Raw genomic sequence first — 19,190 nt, forward strand, 5'->3', positions numbered from 1 at the left:
AAACTGAGAACCTTTTTCCATATAGAAACAAACCGAGCAAAACTCAGCATAATTCCACTTTTAAGTTAATTATACTTTTTTTCCACCCGAATTCAAAAGGAGGAGGAAGTTAAGGGAACTCACTGATATAGCAACATGGTTGAATGCAAACCTCTACACTGTGGAAGACTTACCATCATCCAGGTACATCTGGTCCAATTCCTCAGGTTCTCGCTTGATCGTTACAGGAATAGGGGCCAAATTATGATTACTTTCCTCATGCAACTCTGGCAATGACAGTGGTTGGGTTGTTGGAGACTCATTTCTGTGAACCTTCGGCAGTTGCTGCTGCTGTTGACCCATTATGGATGAGTGAGTTGGACTGCAGGACTGCAAATAGGTTGGCTCTTGGGTAACAGATGGAACTGGAGAAGAGGGACTGTTGGGATAGAGTGTTTGTTGATAACCAAGGGGACAGCTACTGCTCAGATGTTGACTCACCTGCGGCTGCAGCATGATGTGAGATGATTGCTCGGGGGAGCTTGGGTGCACAACTATAGACCTTGGCACTTCCTGTATGGTGGGGACACCTCCAGCGGGCTGCTGAAGTCCGAGGTGACTGTGGCCTGGGTTGGGGATGCACTTGTAAGGAGAGGATGAAAGGTCATGCAGCTTGGGGCTTGCGTTGGGAGAGGGTGACATCACCGCGTTCCTCTGCTGACAGGAGGCGAAGCCAGCCATGAGACATGAACCAGGATCAGGGGGCATCATGATCTGCTGGTTGTAGTACGGTTTAGAGAGAGGGCTTAAGCCTTGGTTCATTGGTCCACAGGTTTGAGCAGGCTCATAGTCATCTGTGGGTTCTGTTTTTATAATTGGAACTGTTAAAAGAAAAAAGTTTTAAATAAACATGAGCTGCATATTGGTATGATCAAGTTGGCTTGTGGCTAGGATACCCTTTGCAAAACAAACAACGTCTTGAATAAGACTCTGTGTGTCTTTTGCCTAGTTCTCCCACCCTATAAAAAAAAAATGAATGAGTCATCAGCGCAAGAAAGTCACAGCTGGTTCTAATATTGAAAAGGACTATTTTCTTTGGACTCTCCTCCAGCACTAATGTGCTATAAAAATCTATTTGCAAATAGCTGTGCTTCAGTGGAAGCTTTGGACCCAAGGGCTCCATGTATTTGTAGTAATCAAAGCAAGAATTTTAACTTGGACATACTACTGCATTTCTACAGCTACTGATGGCCCACTTGATAAATGTCTGCCCATTTGGTAAACTGGTGCATAATAGGGTAGAAATGGAGCTTCAGAGTTTAGCAAAAGCAGAATTGCAAAGATAAAAGACAAAGTACTACATACAAAAACAATTTCAATTATAAAAATATTTTTGAAAGAGTAGAATTTGATTTGTTTAGTTTTGACACGATTGTATGCAATCTTGCTAAACAACAAATGAGCGTAAAATACTCAAGAAGTCACATCCAACTTTTTGTGATTCTAAGTTGGATCCAAGTCCCTAATGCCAGCTCCTAAAAGGTGTTAACTTAGTCTCTGGATACCAAGAAATACTGATTCCTGTTCTACATCTCTGCTTGCTCTATGTGCTGTCTCAAAAGAGGTCCTAATTGAGCTGTTAAACCATGTCTTGAAACGGTACCAGCTCATGGACAAAATGACGCAGTGAGTATCAATCCAGTCATGAAAAATACAGAGCTGCTTTCTCAAGTCAGAGAAAAGATCTTCCTTAAATCAATGTGCCTTTTTCACATCAGCTATCCCTCTCAAATCAGAGAGGTGCATTTCCTGCTTCTCCCATAACACATGCAGTTCATAGGTAAAAGATGCCTACTTCTTTCTCTGTCAGGAAAATTATAAACAATAGGGCCAAGTCAGTACGTAGATACATTTCTTCTAGTCAGATGAAACTATAAGGCATACAACAACTGATTTTGGATGCCTCAGGGCATTTAATCTTCTTTCCCAAAAGAGATCCACGGAACAGCCATAGCTTGAATGCGCTGTTGGAAACGTATGGTGACACAACAGAATGTCTGTTGGAATAGTAGAATAATGAACCTGTTGCGGCACAAAGTTATTAATGGAACAAGTTTGTACAGCTCAGCTCAGAGCACATGCTTGTCATGAGTGTTTCTGTGTCTTTATATGCATGTTTTTTACTAACATCGTTCTCTGTAGGTCACTCTGAAAGTAATGCCTCCTATTTATTTCCATGAAAACGACAACAGGTAGAAAAAGCACAATAACAATATTTGACAGAGCAAATTCTCAGCTACAAAACCCTTTTTAAACATGGTCACCACCATTAGCTGTGCGTTTTCACTAGTCATAACAAGATCCTGCATGCTGTGCTCATAAAAATCTGCACCAGCAGAGGTGACCCACTGTTGCTGTCACCACTGCTGAAATGCACCACCCCCTGCGTCACTGTGTTCAGATCTATTGTTTGGTCTCTATAAACATACTGCAAGCGTTGATGAACATCAAAGGGTGCAATTTTTTCCTCATGGAGGAATTCAGTGACACACCTTTGCTTCATGTGCACTTCCAGGCCAAATGCCATTCTGTCAGACTGACCCTATGCTGCCATCTGTCACATGGCAACAAAATGTAATGGAATACTGACAGGAAGGTTCACTCTCTGCTGCCGTACCACCAACATCCACCTGTGACATCGTGAGCCAACCTAATAAAATAGGAGGCATTATTTTCAGAGCCACCCTTATATTCTCCAATCATTTGCTTCCATGTTCGTGTATTAGTCTTTTGAACCCATAAAAATGCATGTGTGAGCACGTGTACCTAAAAAATCTTTTCTAACACTCACAATTTCTGCTGCTAGTGGATGCAGTTCACTACCCTTGTTTTACAGCCCCCCAGGCTCTTGTTAACTTTTGTCCTTTTATGTTCTTTTATATATAGATGCTTGCAACGCTTGTTTCAAGATTTCTATCACCCCTAGTAAAAACATGTCTATATATGTAACAAATGCAAAGGTGCCACTCAGGATGAATGTGCTAAGGATAACAGACTGTCATTGGATTCCTCATAATCTTATTTTCATCTGCTTGTGTGCTGTATGCTGGCTAGCACCACTACTAATACACTTGGTTACAGAGAAGCAGAATCCAGGTTTGGAGGCAGCTTTATGAAACCAGTATCACACCCTTTATGAAAATGCAAGACCAAAGAAATGCACCTAGATAAATATAGCAGCATAGATATTGTAAGAAAATACCTTTAACAAGTTCCTGAGCTAGCAAATATTCTCATATGTTTTATATTAGGTTCACTGTACTTGCACTAACCACAGCACAGCTGGAAATATGATGGTTGTTGAACACTGAATTTTCCCAATATATCACTGTTATAGAAACACCTGTGCTAAATAATTCCGAGCTCAACCACTGGCAATTCAACTGCAATAAACCCCGGTGCTGTCTGACTTGTTATAACCCAGGGAAGGATTATAGTCCTGGTGGCACACAGGGCTGGAGGGAGGAGGCTTTATGGTTCCTGATCTCAGGCTGGTTTTTGTTGTAGCTCTTCACAGCACGTCTTTGCTACCTGGCTCTCCAGACACTTTTTGTCACTACACTTTTGATATTTTTCTTTATAAAACCAGTGCCATGGAGTCAAATTAATGATTGTGAACATCAAAAATCTGTACAGTAAGTCTTCTTATCTCACTACTCCGAAATATAGCTGCCACAAGCAATAGTCCACAACCAGTAAGTCCTACTCTGCACTAGGCAATGGGCCAGTGTGCAACAGGGGCTATTCCAGACCTATTAGTCCCCAAACTCTCGAAGGTGGTGACAGTAACCGAAAGTAAGCTCTGTAAATTCAGAGGCAAAACAGAGACTGTCATTAATTACAGGCACCGGCCACAGTATGTCACAATAGCTTGGTCTCTGACAGTACTTTGGTAGAAACGGGGAAATAAAGGAGGATACGTTTCATTTGACATCTGTTTACCTTGTCCTCTTGTATTGCTCTGAACTGATAACCTTGAACTCAAGTTATTTCACATAACTTGAAACAAGTGTCTGTAAATGAACAGATACTGCCTGTACCTAGGCTTAGAGCAGTCTGAACTCAGTCAAACTGTCTCCATTACCTTTTTTGTGTTTTTCAAAGCAGGTTTCTTTTGCTAGGATAAGTACTGCACTGAAAAACAACGAAAGTATTAATTCTGACATGGCAAATGGGTTTGTATCTGACTTTTCATTGCTTTGGAGTTTGTGCAGACACTTCACGCTGAAGAGTGAACGTAGGGATCATACCAACTTGAGACAACAGCCACTCACTACACTTCAGAAGAGTGTAAACATCTTTATGGAGTACCAGTTAGCAAAATAAGGCTCTGCAGGGCTTTTTTTCCCCTGTAGAAACCATTACTAATGACACAGATGATCTGCAATCAAACCTTCAAAGCTGAGTATGTCAGCAGAAATGTAAGATCCTAACGCTTTCCCTTCTGAGCAGACTTTACCTTCTTTATTTCACATGAATAACTATTACTTAACTTGCAGGCAACAGAAAGGCCACTGTTCCCTGCCTCGCTCCCTTTGTGGAGGCTGAGAACCTTAGATGGGGTGAATAGTTGGAGCAGCTGTGGTGTGGATACAGCCCTTTCAAGTCCACCTGAGCTATCACAGCATCTTCCTCTAGGTGGAATTGGGTGGATTCCTTCCAAGCAGGCAGGAACAATTACAGCCATTACTGGATTAGCGTTACCACTTTTCTACTGACTCATGTTTGATCGACTGCACATCTTTGCAGATCTGAGCTTCCCTTTGGAAGCACAGTACACTAAATGCCATAAAGCACATCCATTTGCACTGTCACTCACCTGCAGAAGTGGGTACTTCACACAGGGAGATGTGATGTGATACACAGAGCACCATAAATTTTCTCAGAATTAATATTTAACAGAGAACAGTAGTAGCCTGACTAACATATAGCTCAAAGACTTCAAATTAGTCATCATCTTAGCTGACTTGGTAAAAGCCTGCCAGCTCAAAGAGCCGCTGCTAGTCACACAACAGGCCTGGGCTGGCACTTAACTGAAGAGCCCCACAGCTGTTCAGAATCTGCAAGCACTTTTAGAAGAAACTCAACTATTTCTTCAATTCAGTAGAGCCATAACAAATGACCATAAGCTTTCTGTCTTAGAGCTATGTTGTGGTGCAGAGATAACACCCAGTTTTGCAGACTCTCAGCTGACTAGAATGAAGAATTGTGACTGAATTTGCCTGAGATTTCCCAATAATAAATTTCAGCAGTGATGTCAGAATTTGTGAAACTGTAAACAGAAAGACAATGCACGGTTTCTACATAAACTCATACTCAAAAGAATGCCATTCATTTCAGAGACCCTACTGAAGAATAAGACCCTTGCTATAAACAGGAAAAATGTGTGTAAACTTGGCTGGTATGGTTAATTTTGAAATGCTTCTTACTTCATAATGCATAAGGTCAGATGACAGATGATTTTAAATTTTCCTCAATTTTGAATATTAAAATAAGGCAGAGCTCAAAGTTCTAAATTAGTCTCATAAGCGACTTAATCTGTGCTAATTGGTTTTAAATGGTTCAGTAATGCCTTCTTAGGCTCCGGACCTGTGTCATTATGTCATCTAATTTAATATGAAGTTCTAAGAACTGCATGTTGGCAGCAGACCCAGCTATAAATCAAAGCTACCTCCAATTCTTACTCAGAGAGACCAGGGTTATGACATCATACCGGGGCACTGGGCTGAAGACAATGGCCCTCTGTTTGGGTCTGAATGTGAGAGAAATATTTCAGCCAGTTCTACAAGCCCACGTTTAAATGAAAGGCTTTTCTAGCAGGTAAGATGTTAATATATCAAGCCTTGAAGAAAAATAATAAATCACGGACATTCGGTAAAGGGAGTCAGAAAGCGCTTGAATATAAATTACATATATTTTTGACAATTCTAACAAGCCCGTTTGCTTTTACACTTTGGCAGTCCAGATGGGTTTTTAAAATTTTTTGGGGGGTGCTATTAAAATATGTGAACTGAGAAAATATAGCCATATAAATTAAACAGATGTTTGTCCTGATTAACATTAAGCTAACAAACTCCGAGTTCCATGTAGTATTACCAATGCAGGCATTTATGGCACTATAGCACATTTGTTTTGCCCTCAGTTTGATTGAACCTATCAAACAGAATAGTCACTTTTCACGCTGCAGACTGTGATTATCTCTAAAGGTAAGGATTTTGGTTAGCATACAAAAATCAGAACACCGCTTTTTTCATAATGTCTGCACATGGAGTTCTTCAAATTCTGGAATAAATATCTCAAAATTGCTAAGAATTTGGGACAAGGCTTCCAAAGAGCATCAAGGAATTATATAGTCCAAATCTCCACTACTGAGCTGAGATCTGAACTGCCATCTCTGCCTCTACAAACTTCCTCTGGAAGTCAGTTTAGATGGAGGCAGTACTCTTGACCAAGAAGCAGACATTCCCTCAGAAGACGCTGCTTCAGTTCACCCAAATGCTACTGCTCCTCTGCTACTGGCTGACTAAAGGGCAAGCACATCTCCACGTGCCCTTTAAACACTCTGGATTTGTGCAAGATAAAATCCTGGCAGCTGCGGCAACGTTGGCTTGAGTGGAGAGAGGACCTTGCTTCATGTTCTGACTCTGGAGAGGTCTGGTGCTGGGGAGAGGCAATGGGCTGGCTACCTCAGAAACTACAATCTCATTGTTCAGTAGCATCGGAGCAGCAGTAGGCCAGCAAAGCCTGCCAATCTGTCTGCAGTGCTGGCAGTCTCAGTGATGGAGGACTAGGCATTCAGGCCCAGGGATCTTCTGGGACAGCCCTTGTGAGGGTCTTTGCAAATACACTCCACTGTGGTTGCAGGGACAGAGCTGTAGAAGGTCTCATGGGTGATCTCCTGGGCATTTTATCTCTGTGCTACTGTGCTGCTGTCCTCTCCAGAAGGGCACTGGCCAAGCCACACTACTGTTATTCCGGCTTGAAATACATGAGCTGGGTGTCCTGTCTTACTTTGCCTAGACAAAATGGAGTTTTCAATGAGGCCAAATTAAAGCTTTTAAAAACTTTACCGTCAAAAAGCGCAAATATACATAATTATACCTAGCACAAGAAAGTTTATAAAATTATCTGAAGGAAATGTTGTGAGAGAAATAAGAGAAGGAAATCTTTTCTTAGTACGTGTTGTTCATTTAATCTTCTACATTATTTGACAGAAAGATGCACTTCCTCAGTGAGCAAGTGGCACACGGGGAAGCACTGAGCTCTCACACAGCATAGCTCAACCTGCCAGTGCCCGCTCTGCCACCTGCTGCTACCTTGCCCTACACCAAAAAACATCTGGACCCACGCGGGTTGCCAGGGTGTTGCGGCTCAGCGCCAGTGCTCTGCATCCAGCCAGCCCTGCTGCATGCAAGCACCAGCCTCGCTGCTGCAGGGCAAGCTGGCTCAGCAGTGGAGAGAGCAGGCAGGCTGGTGAGCAAAACCACGGGGCTGTGGGAGCACAGAGGGGTGAGGTGTGGGGTGACGCTGCTCTGGAGTGCTGCTCCCGTTGTGTTCCCTGCCACACAGCGCTGCTCTCAGACTCACTGGCCAGCTGTAGGGAGGGAGCCAGCGTGGCTCTGCAGGCTGACAAGATTTTCTGCCACTCAATGGGAAAACTACCTGTAACAGATCTGCCTGTCCTCTTTGGTTTGACATGTATATATTTTTATGTGAACAAATGCATATGTATAGTTTCGTACAGTAATAGCATCCAGGTAGATGGGAGCCTTGTGCATCAAAGTCTGCCCATAAACTTGGACAGTGCCATTATCTGATTAGAAAGTGCTTTCCTGGTAACTCAATTACTAAACGCTTTTCAACAGCTATTAAACTATTAGGCTGTTCAATGCATATTTATGAAACAGAAGATTTTATATGGTTGCTTGGTGTACACACTGTAAACCAATGTGGGAAGGGGGAAGGCAGGTGGAGGGCAATTGATTCATATGTTAGCACACAAGACAAGAAATGCATTAGATTTCCGTCAAGAGAAAAGGAAAATATTCTTAGAAGGCACCATTCCTTATCTACTTTTTTATTAAACCCTGGAATGATGAAAAGGATAAATCAAGTAAAATTATCTTCTCTTTCTCTAAAGAAAATGCGAGACCTGTGGAACAAGTTACAACTTCAGTTGCTACTTCTTTTTTAAAGGCAAAGTGCTGTCGTTCTTGAATCTCTCTGGTCTCCTTCCCTGGATGAAACTGCTGCAGTTGAGATACTATGGCTTGACCTGTTGGGACGCTGCTTGAAAACCAGGACTTTAATCCAGATGCCCGACTGAATTAGATTTCTCTTTTAGATGCAAGATGAGATTTCTCAAGATTTCTCAAGATTGTAACTCTTCATGGCAAATATTCCTCTCTGATGCAGGGTGAAGATGATTCAGATCAATGAGTGAAAACTAACACCACAGCTTCTACCTGCAGTATTCCTGCTGACAGGTGTCTCAGCTCTCCCATGCTGTGCCTACATGGGCTGCCCTCCTGCTCTTCCTCCAGCACACTACCTGGCCTCATGGAACACCTCAAGCTGGAGCTTTTCCAGTACACACCTTAACTGCACTGGCAGGAGACTTATACGTCATTTCTGCCAGGCATGTTAAAATTCACTGGAGCGAAATCTTTTCAGCTTGACAACATGGCACAACATTACACCACCAGCGCTGGCATTGCTTCTGCTCTCCTGACAAGGAGACAAGGCAGGGAGGGCAGGGGCTGTGGGCAGAGATCCCCAGAGGCAGCAGTGGGGCACAGCCAGACATTTCAACAGCTCTTGACCCCCAGCAACTGTGTGGGAAGCACCGTGTGGACACGCTGGCCGGAGGGCATCCTCACTGCCCAAATTCTGGTTAAATGGCTCACAAAACTCACTTTGTATACTATATATATGTATACTTTATATATTATACTGTATGTATACTGTATGTTTCTGTGCTTACAGGCCTCCCCTCAGCTGTTGCAGCACTTGGGGGCCCAGCTGGCAGTGATAGCACCGTGCACAGTGAGGGGCTTGAAGGACTTCTGTCCTGCTCAGCTTTTCTCCCTCACAGCATGCTACGCTGCCTGGTCAGAGGACTGGCTCTTGCCCCCTGCACTGCATTCTTGCCCTCTTGGAGAGTGGTTTGGGCCTGGCTGACCTCAGCCATCTTGGCTCTGACACGCTCTTAGTTTTCAGGGAGTGATGCAGTCCCTCTCACAGCTGGCAAAACACATCCTTCCCATGTATTTCACCTACAGCAACAGTGTGTACCATATCCCCTTTAGGATCAATCACTGGGCCACATTAATTATGATGATCAGCCACTTGAGGAGAACAAAAATAGCCATCTCTGGTAATCCAGCCCATGTAATTCTAAACCTAATTCTCCCTTACACCAGTTTTACCTTTTGGCTTTTAAGCTAATTGGAAGATGCTAAAGCCCTATGCTTGCTAACGTGTACATGTAAAATCACTGGGAAGTAAGACAGGGATCCCTTAAAATACTCCTGCAGAGGGACTTGGTAATCAAAAACATGAATCAGAACTATGGGGAATATTTGAAAAGGGGGGGTCCTGCCTGAGGACAAACCTTACGTGCTGGAACTTAACTGTTCTGAGTGATTGTTCCAGCTGTGACAAAGCTTGCTGGTCAGACATACTCAAGGGCACCTACGTAGTGCATGTCCACCCCTGCCCTATCAGGGGCATCACAGCAGAATCATATCATAGACTCAAAGAATGGCCTGGGTTGAAAAGGACCACAATGATCACCTAGTTTCAACCCCCCTGCTATGTGCAGGGTCGCCAACCATTAGACCAGGCTGCCCAGAGCCACATCCAGCCTGACCTTCAACGCCTCCAGGGATGGGGCATCCACAACCTCCTTGGGCAAACTGTTCCAGTGTGTCACCACCCTCTGTGTGAAAAACCTCTTCCTAATATTTAGGTTTAGGTTAACCTCCCCTGTCTCAGTTTAAAACCATCCCCCCTTGTCCTATCACTATCCACCCTCGTAAGCAGCAGGTAATGCTCCTTCTTGGTCTTCCACAGAGAGACAGAATTCATCTCTAATCAAGGATCAAGATGACTGCATCCGCAGGTCAGATGCACCTGGCTGGGCTCTGCCTGACAGTCAAGAAAGACAATCACCCAGACAAAGCATGGGCAGCTCCAGCAGAGATTGAGCAAGTGGGAGAAGTATTCGACAGTGTAATGCTGGAGTGAATGAGGGGAACACAAATGTCTCTCCTCCGCTGCCACCATGGGCCTTGCTCTGCTGCTGGAACGGAGTAGCAAGGCTGATGGGCCTGGTGATGATGAATGTAGCTATCCTCTTAAATGGAAACAGGACTCTGACAAAATCTTGCCTGCTTTTTGTTACTCTGTTAAACGTCAAAAGTAGCAATCAGTCACCTAGCAGCCAAAATGAAATAAACTTAACAGCACATACTGTAAAAATGAGCAACCATGATTCATATTTTCACCTTAAAAAAAAAAAAAAAAAATCCCTCGTGGCCACCCCCCCCCCCCCTTTTCCCTTCCTGCTCTGTGCAGGCTTTGCAGTGATCCAGCTGTTCTCTGGGCTCAACAAGAAGACTTGCAGCAGGTCCAGGGTTCCAGGCCTGGCTCCACTGCACTCGCTTGTCCGGTGCAGATCCAAACCAGGTCTGCATGTGATGCACACCTCCTCACTTTCATGTCTCCTTTCACGCTCCTCGCTTTCACCTCCTCAGTTTCATGCTTCAAACAGTCTGGCTACAAGGTGCTAGGAAGGCTCTGTGCCTGTGCTGCTCAGAGTTCTCAGTAGTGGGCATCCACTCCTCCCCACCGTGCTCTGGAGTTCACCTGGCCCATGGGCCCCATGCCTTGGTCAGCAGCATTGCTCCATTCCTTCCCACCCCTCTCCTCATGCTTTCTCCTGCCCCATTGCCTAACTGCAGCGCAGAAGCATTCCTCCTTGCAGTGGCTCTCACATCTCCTGCAGTCTGTGATCCTTTCACAACCCACCCCCACTTCCCCTTCCTTCCCCAGCCACCCCCTACATGGCTAGGTAAATAATTTTGCCAGCTTTGACACGATAATTGAGCAAATAGTCGGAGCTGAGAGGTGTCAGCAAACGATCACTAAAAAGTGTGCTCAGTGTCACATTAGAGCAGCAATGCTTTGCATCCTCATTTTATTGTTTTCTGCTAATGTGACCAACATGGTGTTGTCACTTAGAAAGTGAGCTGTGGGCGGAAGAAGTGAGGTTAAACAGAGGCACATCTGCTAAACGTAATCACTAGAAAACTGCTGAATATACTCATCTATAGCACACTGGAGATAATTTTAGAGCCGAGGCAGGAAGTTAGTAAGATGCTGACAAAAATGTGCAGTGGGCACCGCTCACCATTTTCAGAAGCACACGAAGAACTTTCTTCACTTTCCCACTGCTGGGCGGCAAACAATAACAAGGCACATCCAGTCACCACAGGCAGACTCTTGGCACAGCCCGGCACGCATGCATCCAGAGAACCTCTGCTCCTACCAAGCCCCTAGTCTAAGCAGCCAGACTTTCATACGTAAGATTCCAGCCCAGCTTATGGAGCTGCCGGCACAGAAGTGAAGAAGTTTCAGAAAAGCTAGTTGTAAAAGTGAAGTCTACGCTCTTGGAAATCTGGCCCTACAGGTGGCAAGACACATATCCAAGAAAGAACTGCAAGCAAAGCAACACCACTGTAATAAATACTAGAAGTAGTGGATTGATTTTTTTTTTTTTTAATAATGATTTTAAAATTAAGAAGCCTGACAGAAACAGAAACTGGAAATGCTTTATCATCTACACTTTGCAAAAGCTAATTTTTCATTCCAGTGAACAAAACACATCAACTTTCTTTTTTCCATGTATTAAGTATTTCCTGGACAAACTAGCCTGTATTTGCTTTGTCAAATATCATCACTGTCGGTCTGAATACAATACAAAGAAAACTGTTCTATGTTCACTCCTCTTTGTAATATCTCTATAGTATTTGTCAGATAACAGAATCATAGAGAGCATTAGCATCTATCTGCAAAAAATAAGGTTTTGAACAAGTTTCCTCTGTTTTGATGTACCTACTTAAAAGACATCTGAAAAAAAAAAAAAAGCCAACAACAGAGATTCAACTCTTATCATTCAATGAATTATTTAAAATCTTCTGCACTCTTGCATCTGTGCTGGAGAACTCCTTCAGCTTTCTTAGCAGATGAAAGCACAAGATTTTGAACCACAGCATACATCAGATTGCGTGCTTCTTCATCTTCTGGTTATACTTCAAATGCTACCACTTAAAGTCTACTGATTTCAGAAGAATATTCCGCCTGTTTGAGAGGCATGTATATGCCAATGGCACGATAAATTCATGTAAGAAAAATGATACACAGTCATAAACATAAGGGAAAAAAAACAGCATTTTTCTAGAAGTTCAATAATGGCATTCTGAAATGTTCTGCTGTGCACAATAGAGTCGACAGAGCACAACCGCACAGAGCTACAGTACTGGAGGGATTCTAAGGCAGAATATCCAAGTATCTGTACATTGTGCTTTGTACAGGTTTCTGACTGCAGTGCCTGGTACTGAGCCTTGCCCCTTGTATTCTAATGGGATGAGGCAGCGCAAGACATATTAGTACTTACCACATGAGCTGTGGGGATTCACCTGTGTCAGAATGGTAAGGAAACAACTTTTATTTCTGTGCCAGGCATGCCTGGGGAGTACTCTGGAGAACATAAAGCTTGCAGGCTACAGGACAAAACTGATATGCAATTGCTCTGTGATGCATAATAGTGAAGCACTACTAAAAAAATGATACTGCAGCCATTTATGTACAATACAGGCACATGCAGGATTGAGGATAGTTCAAATTCAGCAGAACTGGACCGGTAATTCAAAATTTCAATTAGTAGTGGATTGCAAGTACTCAGGTTTACAGTCTGTCCCCAACAAAGACTTCAGCTGGCCCCTTCCCCAGACCTAGTCTCTCACTTTTGAAGCCTCTACTTTGTTTTGTTTTGGTTTTGAAACTTTTCATTAATGGAGCAGTAAGATGTTCATTTATGGAGTGTATCTTTTCTCTGAGGCAGGAACTTGTTTTCACCAAGTAAGCTCCTGCTCTACAAAACATCTGTGTGCAGTCCTGCCATATCTCCGCAGCACAGGAGAAGCCTTATGGCAGTGAAACCGTAACAATCTGCTGGAGAGGGCAGTTTGTGCTGCCTGCGTGTCACAGAGCTGTACTCCATGGAGACACTCCAGGACCATCCACTGGGGGTAGGATGAGTGACGTCACATGTCCCTGGGTCCACTGGCTGTTTTCTCCTAGGGAATGAGGAGAAACAGGAGCTACAGGAAAGTAAAACTATTGCTCTGCAGTCTGGGTGGCAGCCACACAGTGAGTCCCTAGCTCTCCATGTGTGCTCGTCCCACTGGTTGCAACTGCCTGCACATGCACAAACCCACCCCAAGAGCGTGGCCATGGGGTTTGCACAATATCTGGGCTACATGCGTCCATACGCACTATTTTGCTTTGGCACAGTCCAGTTGGGCTGTAAAATAAATCTAAGGTGTATCGTGCGGTTCTGACAAAATTCCCAATGCAGAAAAACTTGCAGAATTATGGCTGGCAATTAAACGTTAGCACTTTGACTAAAGCACTGAATGAGAAGCTTACAGGATAACACCTATGTGTTTAAAATCACATTTTATACTTGATGATCCACTTTGACATTTGCTTGTCAAAAAACTACATCATCTACATTTGTGGAATTTATAACAAGAGACAGAGTGCTACCTGGACAAAAATACTGCTTATCTCTATTCATTTTTTGTACCTAGATTACGCAGTGGTGGTTGACTCAAACATCTTTTCCTTAATGAGAAGAACTCTGTTTCTTTTACAATGCCTTGAAACTTTAAAATAATACAGTAACTGAAATCAAATAAAGCAGAATATCCTAAAAATCGTTGCTAAAAACACAGCACCTTAAGAGAGTGATTTAGTCACTGCGACTGATTCCTGAATATGCAGTCAAGCTGATCATATCTATCTTTCAAAGGCACAATGGAAGCAATTACTATCAACACAGGGCAAAACGTTTCAGTTATAATACAGCTAAATAGACAAATAAATATTTATTCTGATGATTACATTCACTCTTACCACTGTTATGAGAGAGTTTGCAAAGAACATAAGATATTTCTCAACTACTTACGTGCACATATGCATATATGTAAAGAGAATGTCAGTGACCCAACAGGAACAGGGAAAGTTAAATCTGCTATTCAATACTAGCTTCCAATTCCCCCTGCTCTGGCTTTATATTTGTTCCTTCATGTTTCCCTACACTGAAATGAAAAGATTTCACAGGAATTCAAATCAGTACAGCCAGCTAAATATGACTCCCCATGTTTTCAACAATTACCATAACTAAAGATGTCTGCAGAATAAAGCCTAGGCTGGGTCTCTGTTGCCTGTCACGAGGTAGCTATTCCCATCACTTCCCATCAAATGAAATATCAAATGTCTCAACCACATATTGTTGATACCATAAACCAACTCTAATAGGCAATACTATTCCCATGGTTTAGAATAAGATGTTTTAAAAAGTCCTATGTAAATGCTGGAGAGGAAAGATGCTGCTTAATAAACAGCAACTTTCACAGTATCACAGAATCATAAACTTGTTTGAGTTGGAAGGGACCTTTAAAGGCCATCTAGTCCAATTCCTCTACAGTGAACAGGGACATCCACCATTAGATCAGGGTGCTCAGAGCCTGGTCCAGCCTGACCTTGGATGTCTCCAGGGACAGGTCATTCACCACCTCTGTGGGCAACCTGTGCCAGTGCTTCACCACCCTCGTTGTAAAAAGACTTATTTGCTATATCCAGTCTAAATCTCCCCTCTTTTAGTTTGAAACCATTTCCCCTTCTCCTATCATAACAGGCTCTGCTACAGTTTGTCTTCTTCTTTCTTATTGCCCCCCTTTATATTGAAAGGCTGCTATTAGTTCTCCCCGGGGCCTTCTTTTCTCCAGGCAAAACAGCACCAGTTCTCTTAGCCTGTCCTCGCAGGGCAGATGTTCTATCCCTTGGCTCACTTTTGGGCTCTCTTCTGGACGCACTCCAACAGGTCCGTATCTCTCCTGTACTGAGGACTCCAACATCTGGATGCAGTACTCCAGGTGAGGCCTCACCAGCACAGAGTAGAGGTGTAGAATCACCTCCCTCGATCTGCTGGTCACGCATCTTTTGATGCAGCCCAGGACACGGTTGGCCTTCTGGGCTGCGAGGGCACGTGGCTGGCTCATGTCCAGCTTGCCATCCCCCAGTACTCACAAGTCCTTTTCAACAGGGCTGTGCTCATTTCTTTTGTCCCCAGTCTGTACTAGTAGTGGGGGTTGCCTCAACCCAGGTGCCAGACGTTGTACTTGCATTTGTTGAACATCATGAGGTTCTCCTAGGCCCACTGCTCAAGCCTTTCTGGGTCTCTCTGAATGGCATCCTGTCCCTTGGGCATGTCAGGCTGATGGCTGAACTTGGTGATCTTGTAGGTCTTTTCCAACTGAGATGCTTCTATGTATTTGAAATACTTATGATGGTAACTTGGGTAGCATCGCAACACCATTTGGCCATTACAACAGATTTTAGTTGTTGAAAAGTGTTGTGCAAGAGAATAACAACTCCTCTCAATTTAAGAAATGAGAAGTCTTTAAATATACACAGACATACCCACTGGGGATGAAATTTGCATAAGTAGGCTGATTCGGTGAAGCATAACTACTCAGCACGTATGCAACAAGCAGTCAGCTGCCCATGTCAGGTTTCTTGTAGTCTTATTTTAAAGTCCTAATAAAAGTCTGGAGCGTATGAAAACTAACCAGGTAAAATTCCAAATATGCATTTTATGGGATTTCATCTGCAAAAAGTTGGCAGGTCTCTTCAAGCCACGTGGCATGAACTAAGGATTGTTTTGTGGGAATTACCCTGAGAGAGACTATTTGCATTGTAAAGTCTACAAAAAGCAAAAACCTACTCATTTTTCTGCCTCCGCTTACTTCCAGAACAACAAAAACAAAACCATCATCCTTTTCCCCAAAAAAGTGCTTTCAGAAAAAGAACCATTCCAAATTAAAAGAAATAACCTAAATTTGCTCTATTACAAGCCTACTTAGAATTCAGCTAGCATGAATATTTTATTGTCACTTTGTAGTTACCAATATAATCTTCCAAAAATAAATTGGCATACTTGTTTCTAAACATTTCCTTACACACGAAGCATTTACACAGAGCACTCTGATCTCCATAACACGCTACACTTTTCATTGCTGCCCAAGAGTGGGACCACTGTGTAGCGCTACTTCTACCCTGAGAGAGACAGCCGTGGAAAGGATGACTTGACAAGGAATCCCCACACCACCTCCAGTTGAGTCAAACACACTACAATGGTGTGCTGAAAATTCAGATTTAGTATTCAAATCCAATATACCATCTGGGGCCAAAAGTCAGACTGAGGGGTGTCAGCATCCCAGCAGAGAACTCAGCAGGTTCGCAATTTGTGGGTACACGTCAGTTTGTGCAGGAGTTCATTATCTCCAAAAAGCAGAAAATTCCTTGTTTCAACATGTCTCTGCCACCAATAGAAAATAAAATAATTTGCAGAGGCCTCTTGTGCAGGCAGTAGAGAGAAAGGCAACCCTTGTGGTTTCTTTCTCACTCTTAATGTCAGGCGTGTCTGCAAGTTACTCAGGGTACTAAAGAATTATCAATGCCATGTATCTTTCTAAGCAACCATTATTATCTCTTATTCTTACTAATAGATAACAAGGAACAAATTTTATTACCATTAGCAGGAAGATAGGTGAAAATCTGGTACTGGCTTCTCTTTCTCTTTCCATTGCAGACATAGAAGTTGACCTGAACAGGGCTGGTAATTCTCTGATTGCGGAAAGGTGGTATCTCAACCACCAATGAATTCTGCAAAAACAAATAAATCAGAAAGTCAGGGCATGACTAAGGCAGACAAATTGTACAATAGTATTTATATGTTAACTCTGAGATGACTGGTCTCCGAAAGAGAACTGCACTCTCCCCATGGAACTGGTGGGTTTCGTGCGGACAGATTGCCTCCTGCTGCCCACAGTGTTCTTTGTGCCAGACAATCGCTACAGCTCCTTCCAGCTCTGAGCTATCCAGCATAAGCATCCAGCACTGGTGGGCAGGACAGGCACCCTTGATTTATACGTGTGGGTGAGATGCTGTGAGGGACATGGCTTTAGGCTGGGCACTGCACAGCTAAGTGGGAGGGGGCACATTTAACAGCATGCTAGTTTTCAGAAGTCCTGGGGCTTTCCTCCGCCTCCCTATGCAGGGCCATCAACTTTGTGAAGGACATTGGAGTAGATGAGATACAGGCTGACCAGGTTCCTATTAAGATGCCTTTACCATACACAGATTAGCACACAGGAGGTTGCCTGGGACATCTGCATACACAGACAGCAGTGGCATACTTTTGGAGGAGGGCTGAGAAGAGCCTCACAGGTGAGATCAAGCAGTTCCAAGTCATTAGAACAAAACATGACCCGAACAAAAGGATTTCACAATTGAAAAAATGAAACATTAGCATGGCTCAGGTCTTTACAGGTTCACTAGCCATCAGCTCTTTCCTTTACATAAGAATTTGGGCCCAAAATCAAGCTAGGGTTCCTAATGTGGCAGTAGAAAGCACAAGCACTCAGCTGGCATGGCAGGCTGTCCCCAGTATATTCTGTCCTAACATAACTTCCTTTGAAAGGAGCATTAGGACAGGGATACAATTATTCAAGTATTTACATTTTTCAAAATGAAAGGTATTTGTTTTTTGTTTTTTTTTAAACTAACACCTCGGGAAGTTTTAAGCATGCTAATTTCTGTGGATGGAAGATCTTTCAAGAACATCTGGTTCTACAGGAAGGAGCTCTGGAGATCATACAGACGATCTTCCACTGTCATAAAACAAGTGCTCCAGCATGGGGCTGGGGAGAGACTTGGCTGCTGGGGCATCAGCTTCCACAAATGCACAGAATAATCTGCTGTGATCATCAAAACCTCTCTGGCACTTTGATGCAATAAAAGGGAATGGTAATCTTAACATTTGGCCTGCTTTCAGATGAGGTCTTTCAAATTGTGTGCCTGCCTGTCTCCAGTAGATTCACAGCTAACAAACTATAGCATATTGCTACAGAAGTAAAATAGTTGCCATATTTCCCACTTATAGTCATGGCTGAATGAGCCACAGTTCTCCAACCCTGGGTTTGATCTCCTGTGAGAGGACTCAGATTTCGTCTGCCAAAGGTACAGGAAAGCCAGGGAAAATGATCAGAAATTGTTTTGGGAGCAGAGAGAAGAACCAACCCAGCAAGACAGAAGATGAGCAGACAGGGCTGGCCCATCCTGGGCAATGAAAAAATATTTTCCAAATGGTCTCTTCTACTTTTGGGACAGCTTCCAATAAAGGCTTTTTACCCCATGCTCCCATTAAAGAAAGATTTCCAGAAGGGGAGGCCCAAGTACTTGTTCTGTTTCAGTGGGGAGACACACTGCCAAAGCCTTGGAAATCCCTCTTTAGTGACAGTGCTAGAGAAAGCAATATATGTTTTTCATCTTGATGTTAAAATATTTAAGGCAGACTTACTGGCTTGCACATTTCTTTGTCAGTTTTGGCTTCCATTTCCCACACATGGTGACCATCTAAAAGACAAAAGAAAAAGATATCTAGTTCTGTCCTTTTTTCCTCTCCCAAGCCTAAAAAAGAAGGACTTTTCAAAAGATCTCTTTGATGGAAGGGGCACTGCATATATGAAAAACAGCTCTCAGAACACATATCTCAAGCTTCCCCCAACCGGGAAGCCATCTGGGTAACCTGCTACAGAAGCCCATTTAGCATTCTCTTAGGAGCGTACCATAATCTACAGTACACCATACTTCGATGTGGGAAAGTCACTGGGATTTTGTTCTGTCACTGATTTGAACAGCATATGACACTTTTCTACAAGTTAGTCTCCCAAACATTTCGGCAGAAATACTGTTACCTGTAAGTTCTTTTGATCGCGATCTATGCAGTCAGTTGTGTT

The 19,190-nt window shown here is 43.3% G+C and overlaps 1 protein-coding gene across 8 annotated transcripts in view; it reads right to left on the reverse strand.

Annotated features, from left to right (window-relative positions):
- NFATC1 (nuclear factor of activated T-cells 1) overlaps positions 1-19,190 on the reverse strand; it is a 118,082-nt gene that overhangs the window by 31,204 nt on the left and 67,688 nt on the right. For 4 of the 8 annotated variants that reach the window (XM_015275936.4, XM_046938126.1, XM_015275937.4 and 1 more), the window contains 3 exons: positions 18,752-18,807; positions 16,923-17,055; positions 174-860 (listed from right to left, as the gene is read on the reverse strand). In XM_015275936.4, coding sequence (XP_015131422.1) covers positions 174-860; positions 16,923-17,055; positions 18,752-18,807 — 876 coding nt within the window. Of the gene's footprint in view, positions 1-173; positions 861-11,803; positions 13,401-16,922; positions 17,056-18,751; positions 18,808-19,190 lie in introns of those variants that run through there. The other 4 variants (XM_015275938.4, XM_015275939.4, XM_015275940.4 and 1 more) reach the window with 4 other exon arrangements.

This window comes from Gallus gallus, chromosome 2, assembly GCF_016699485.2.
Source record: "Gallus gallus isolate bGalGal1 chromosome 2, bGalGal1.mat.broiler.GRCg7b, whole genome shotgun sequence".
Classification (NCBI taxonomy): Eukaryota; Metazoa; Chordata; class Aves; order Galliformes; family Phasianidae; genus Gallus; species Gallus gallus.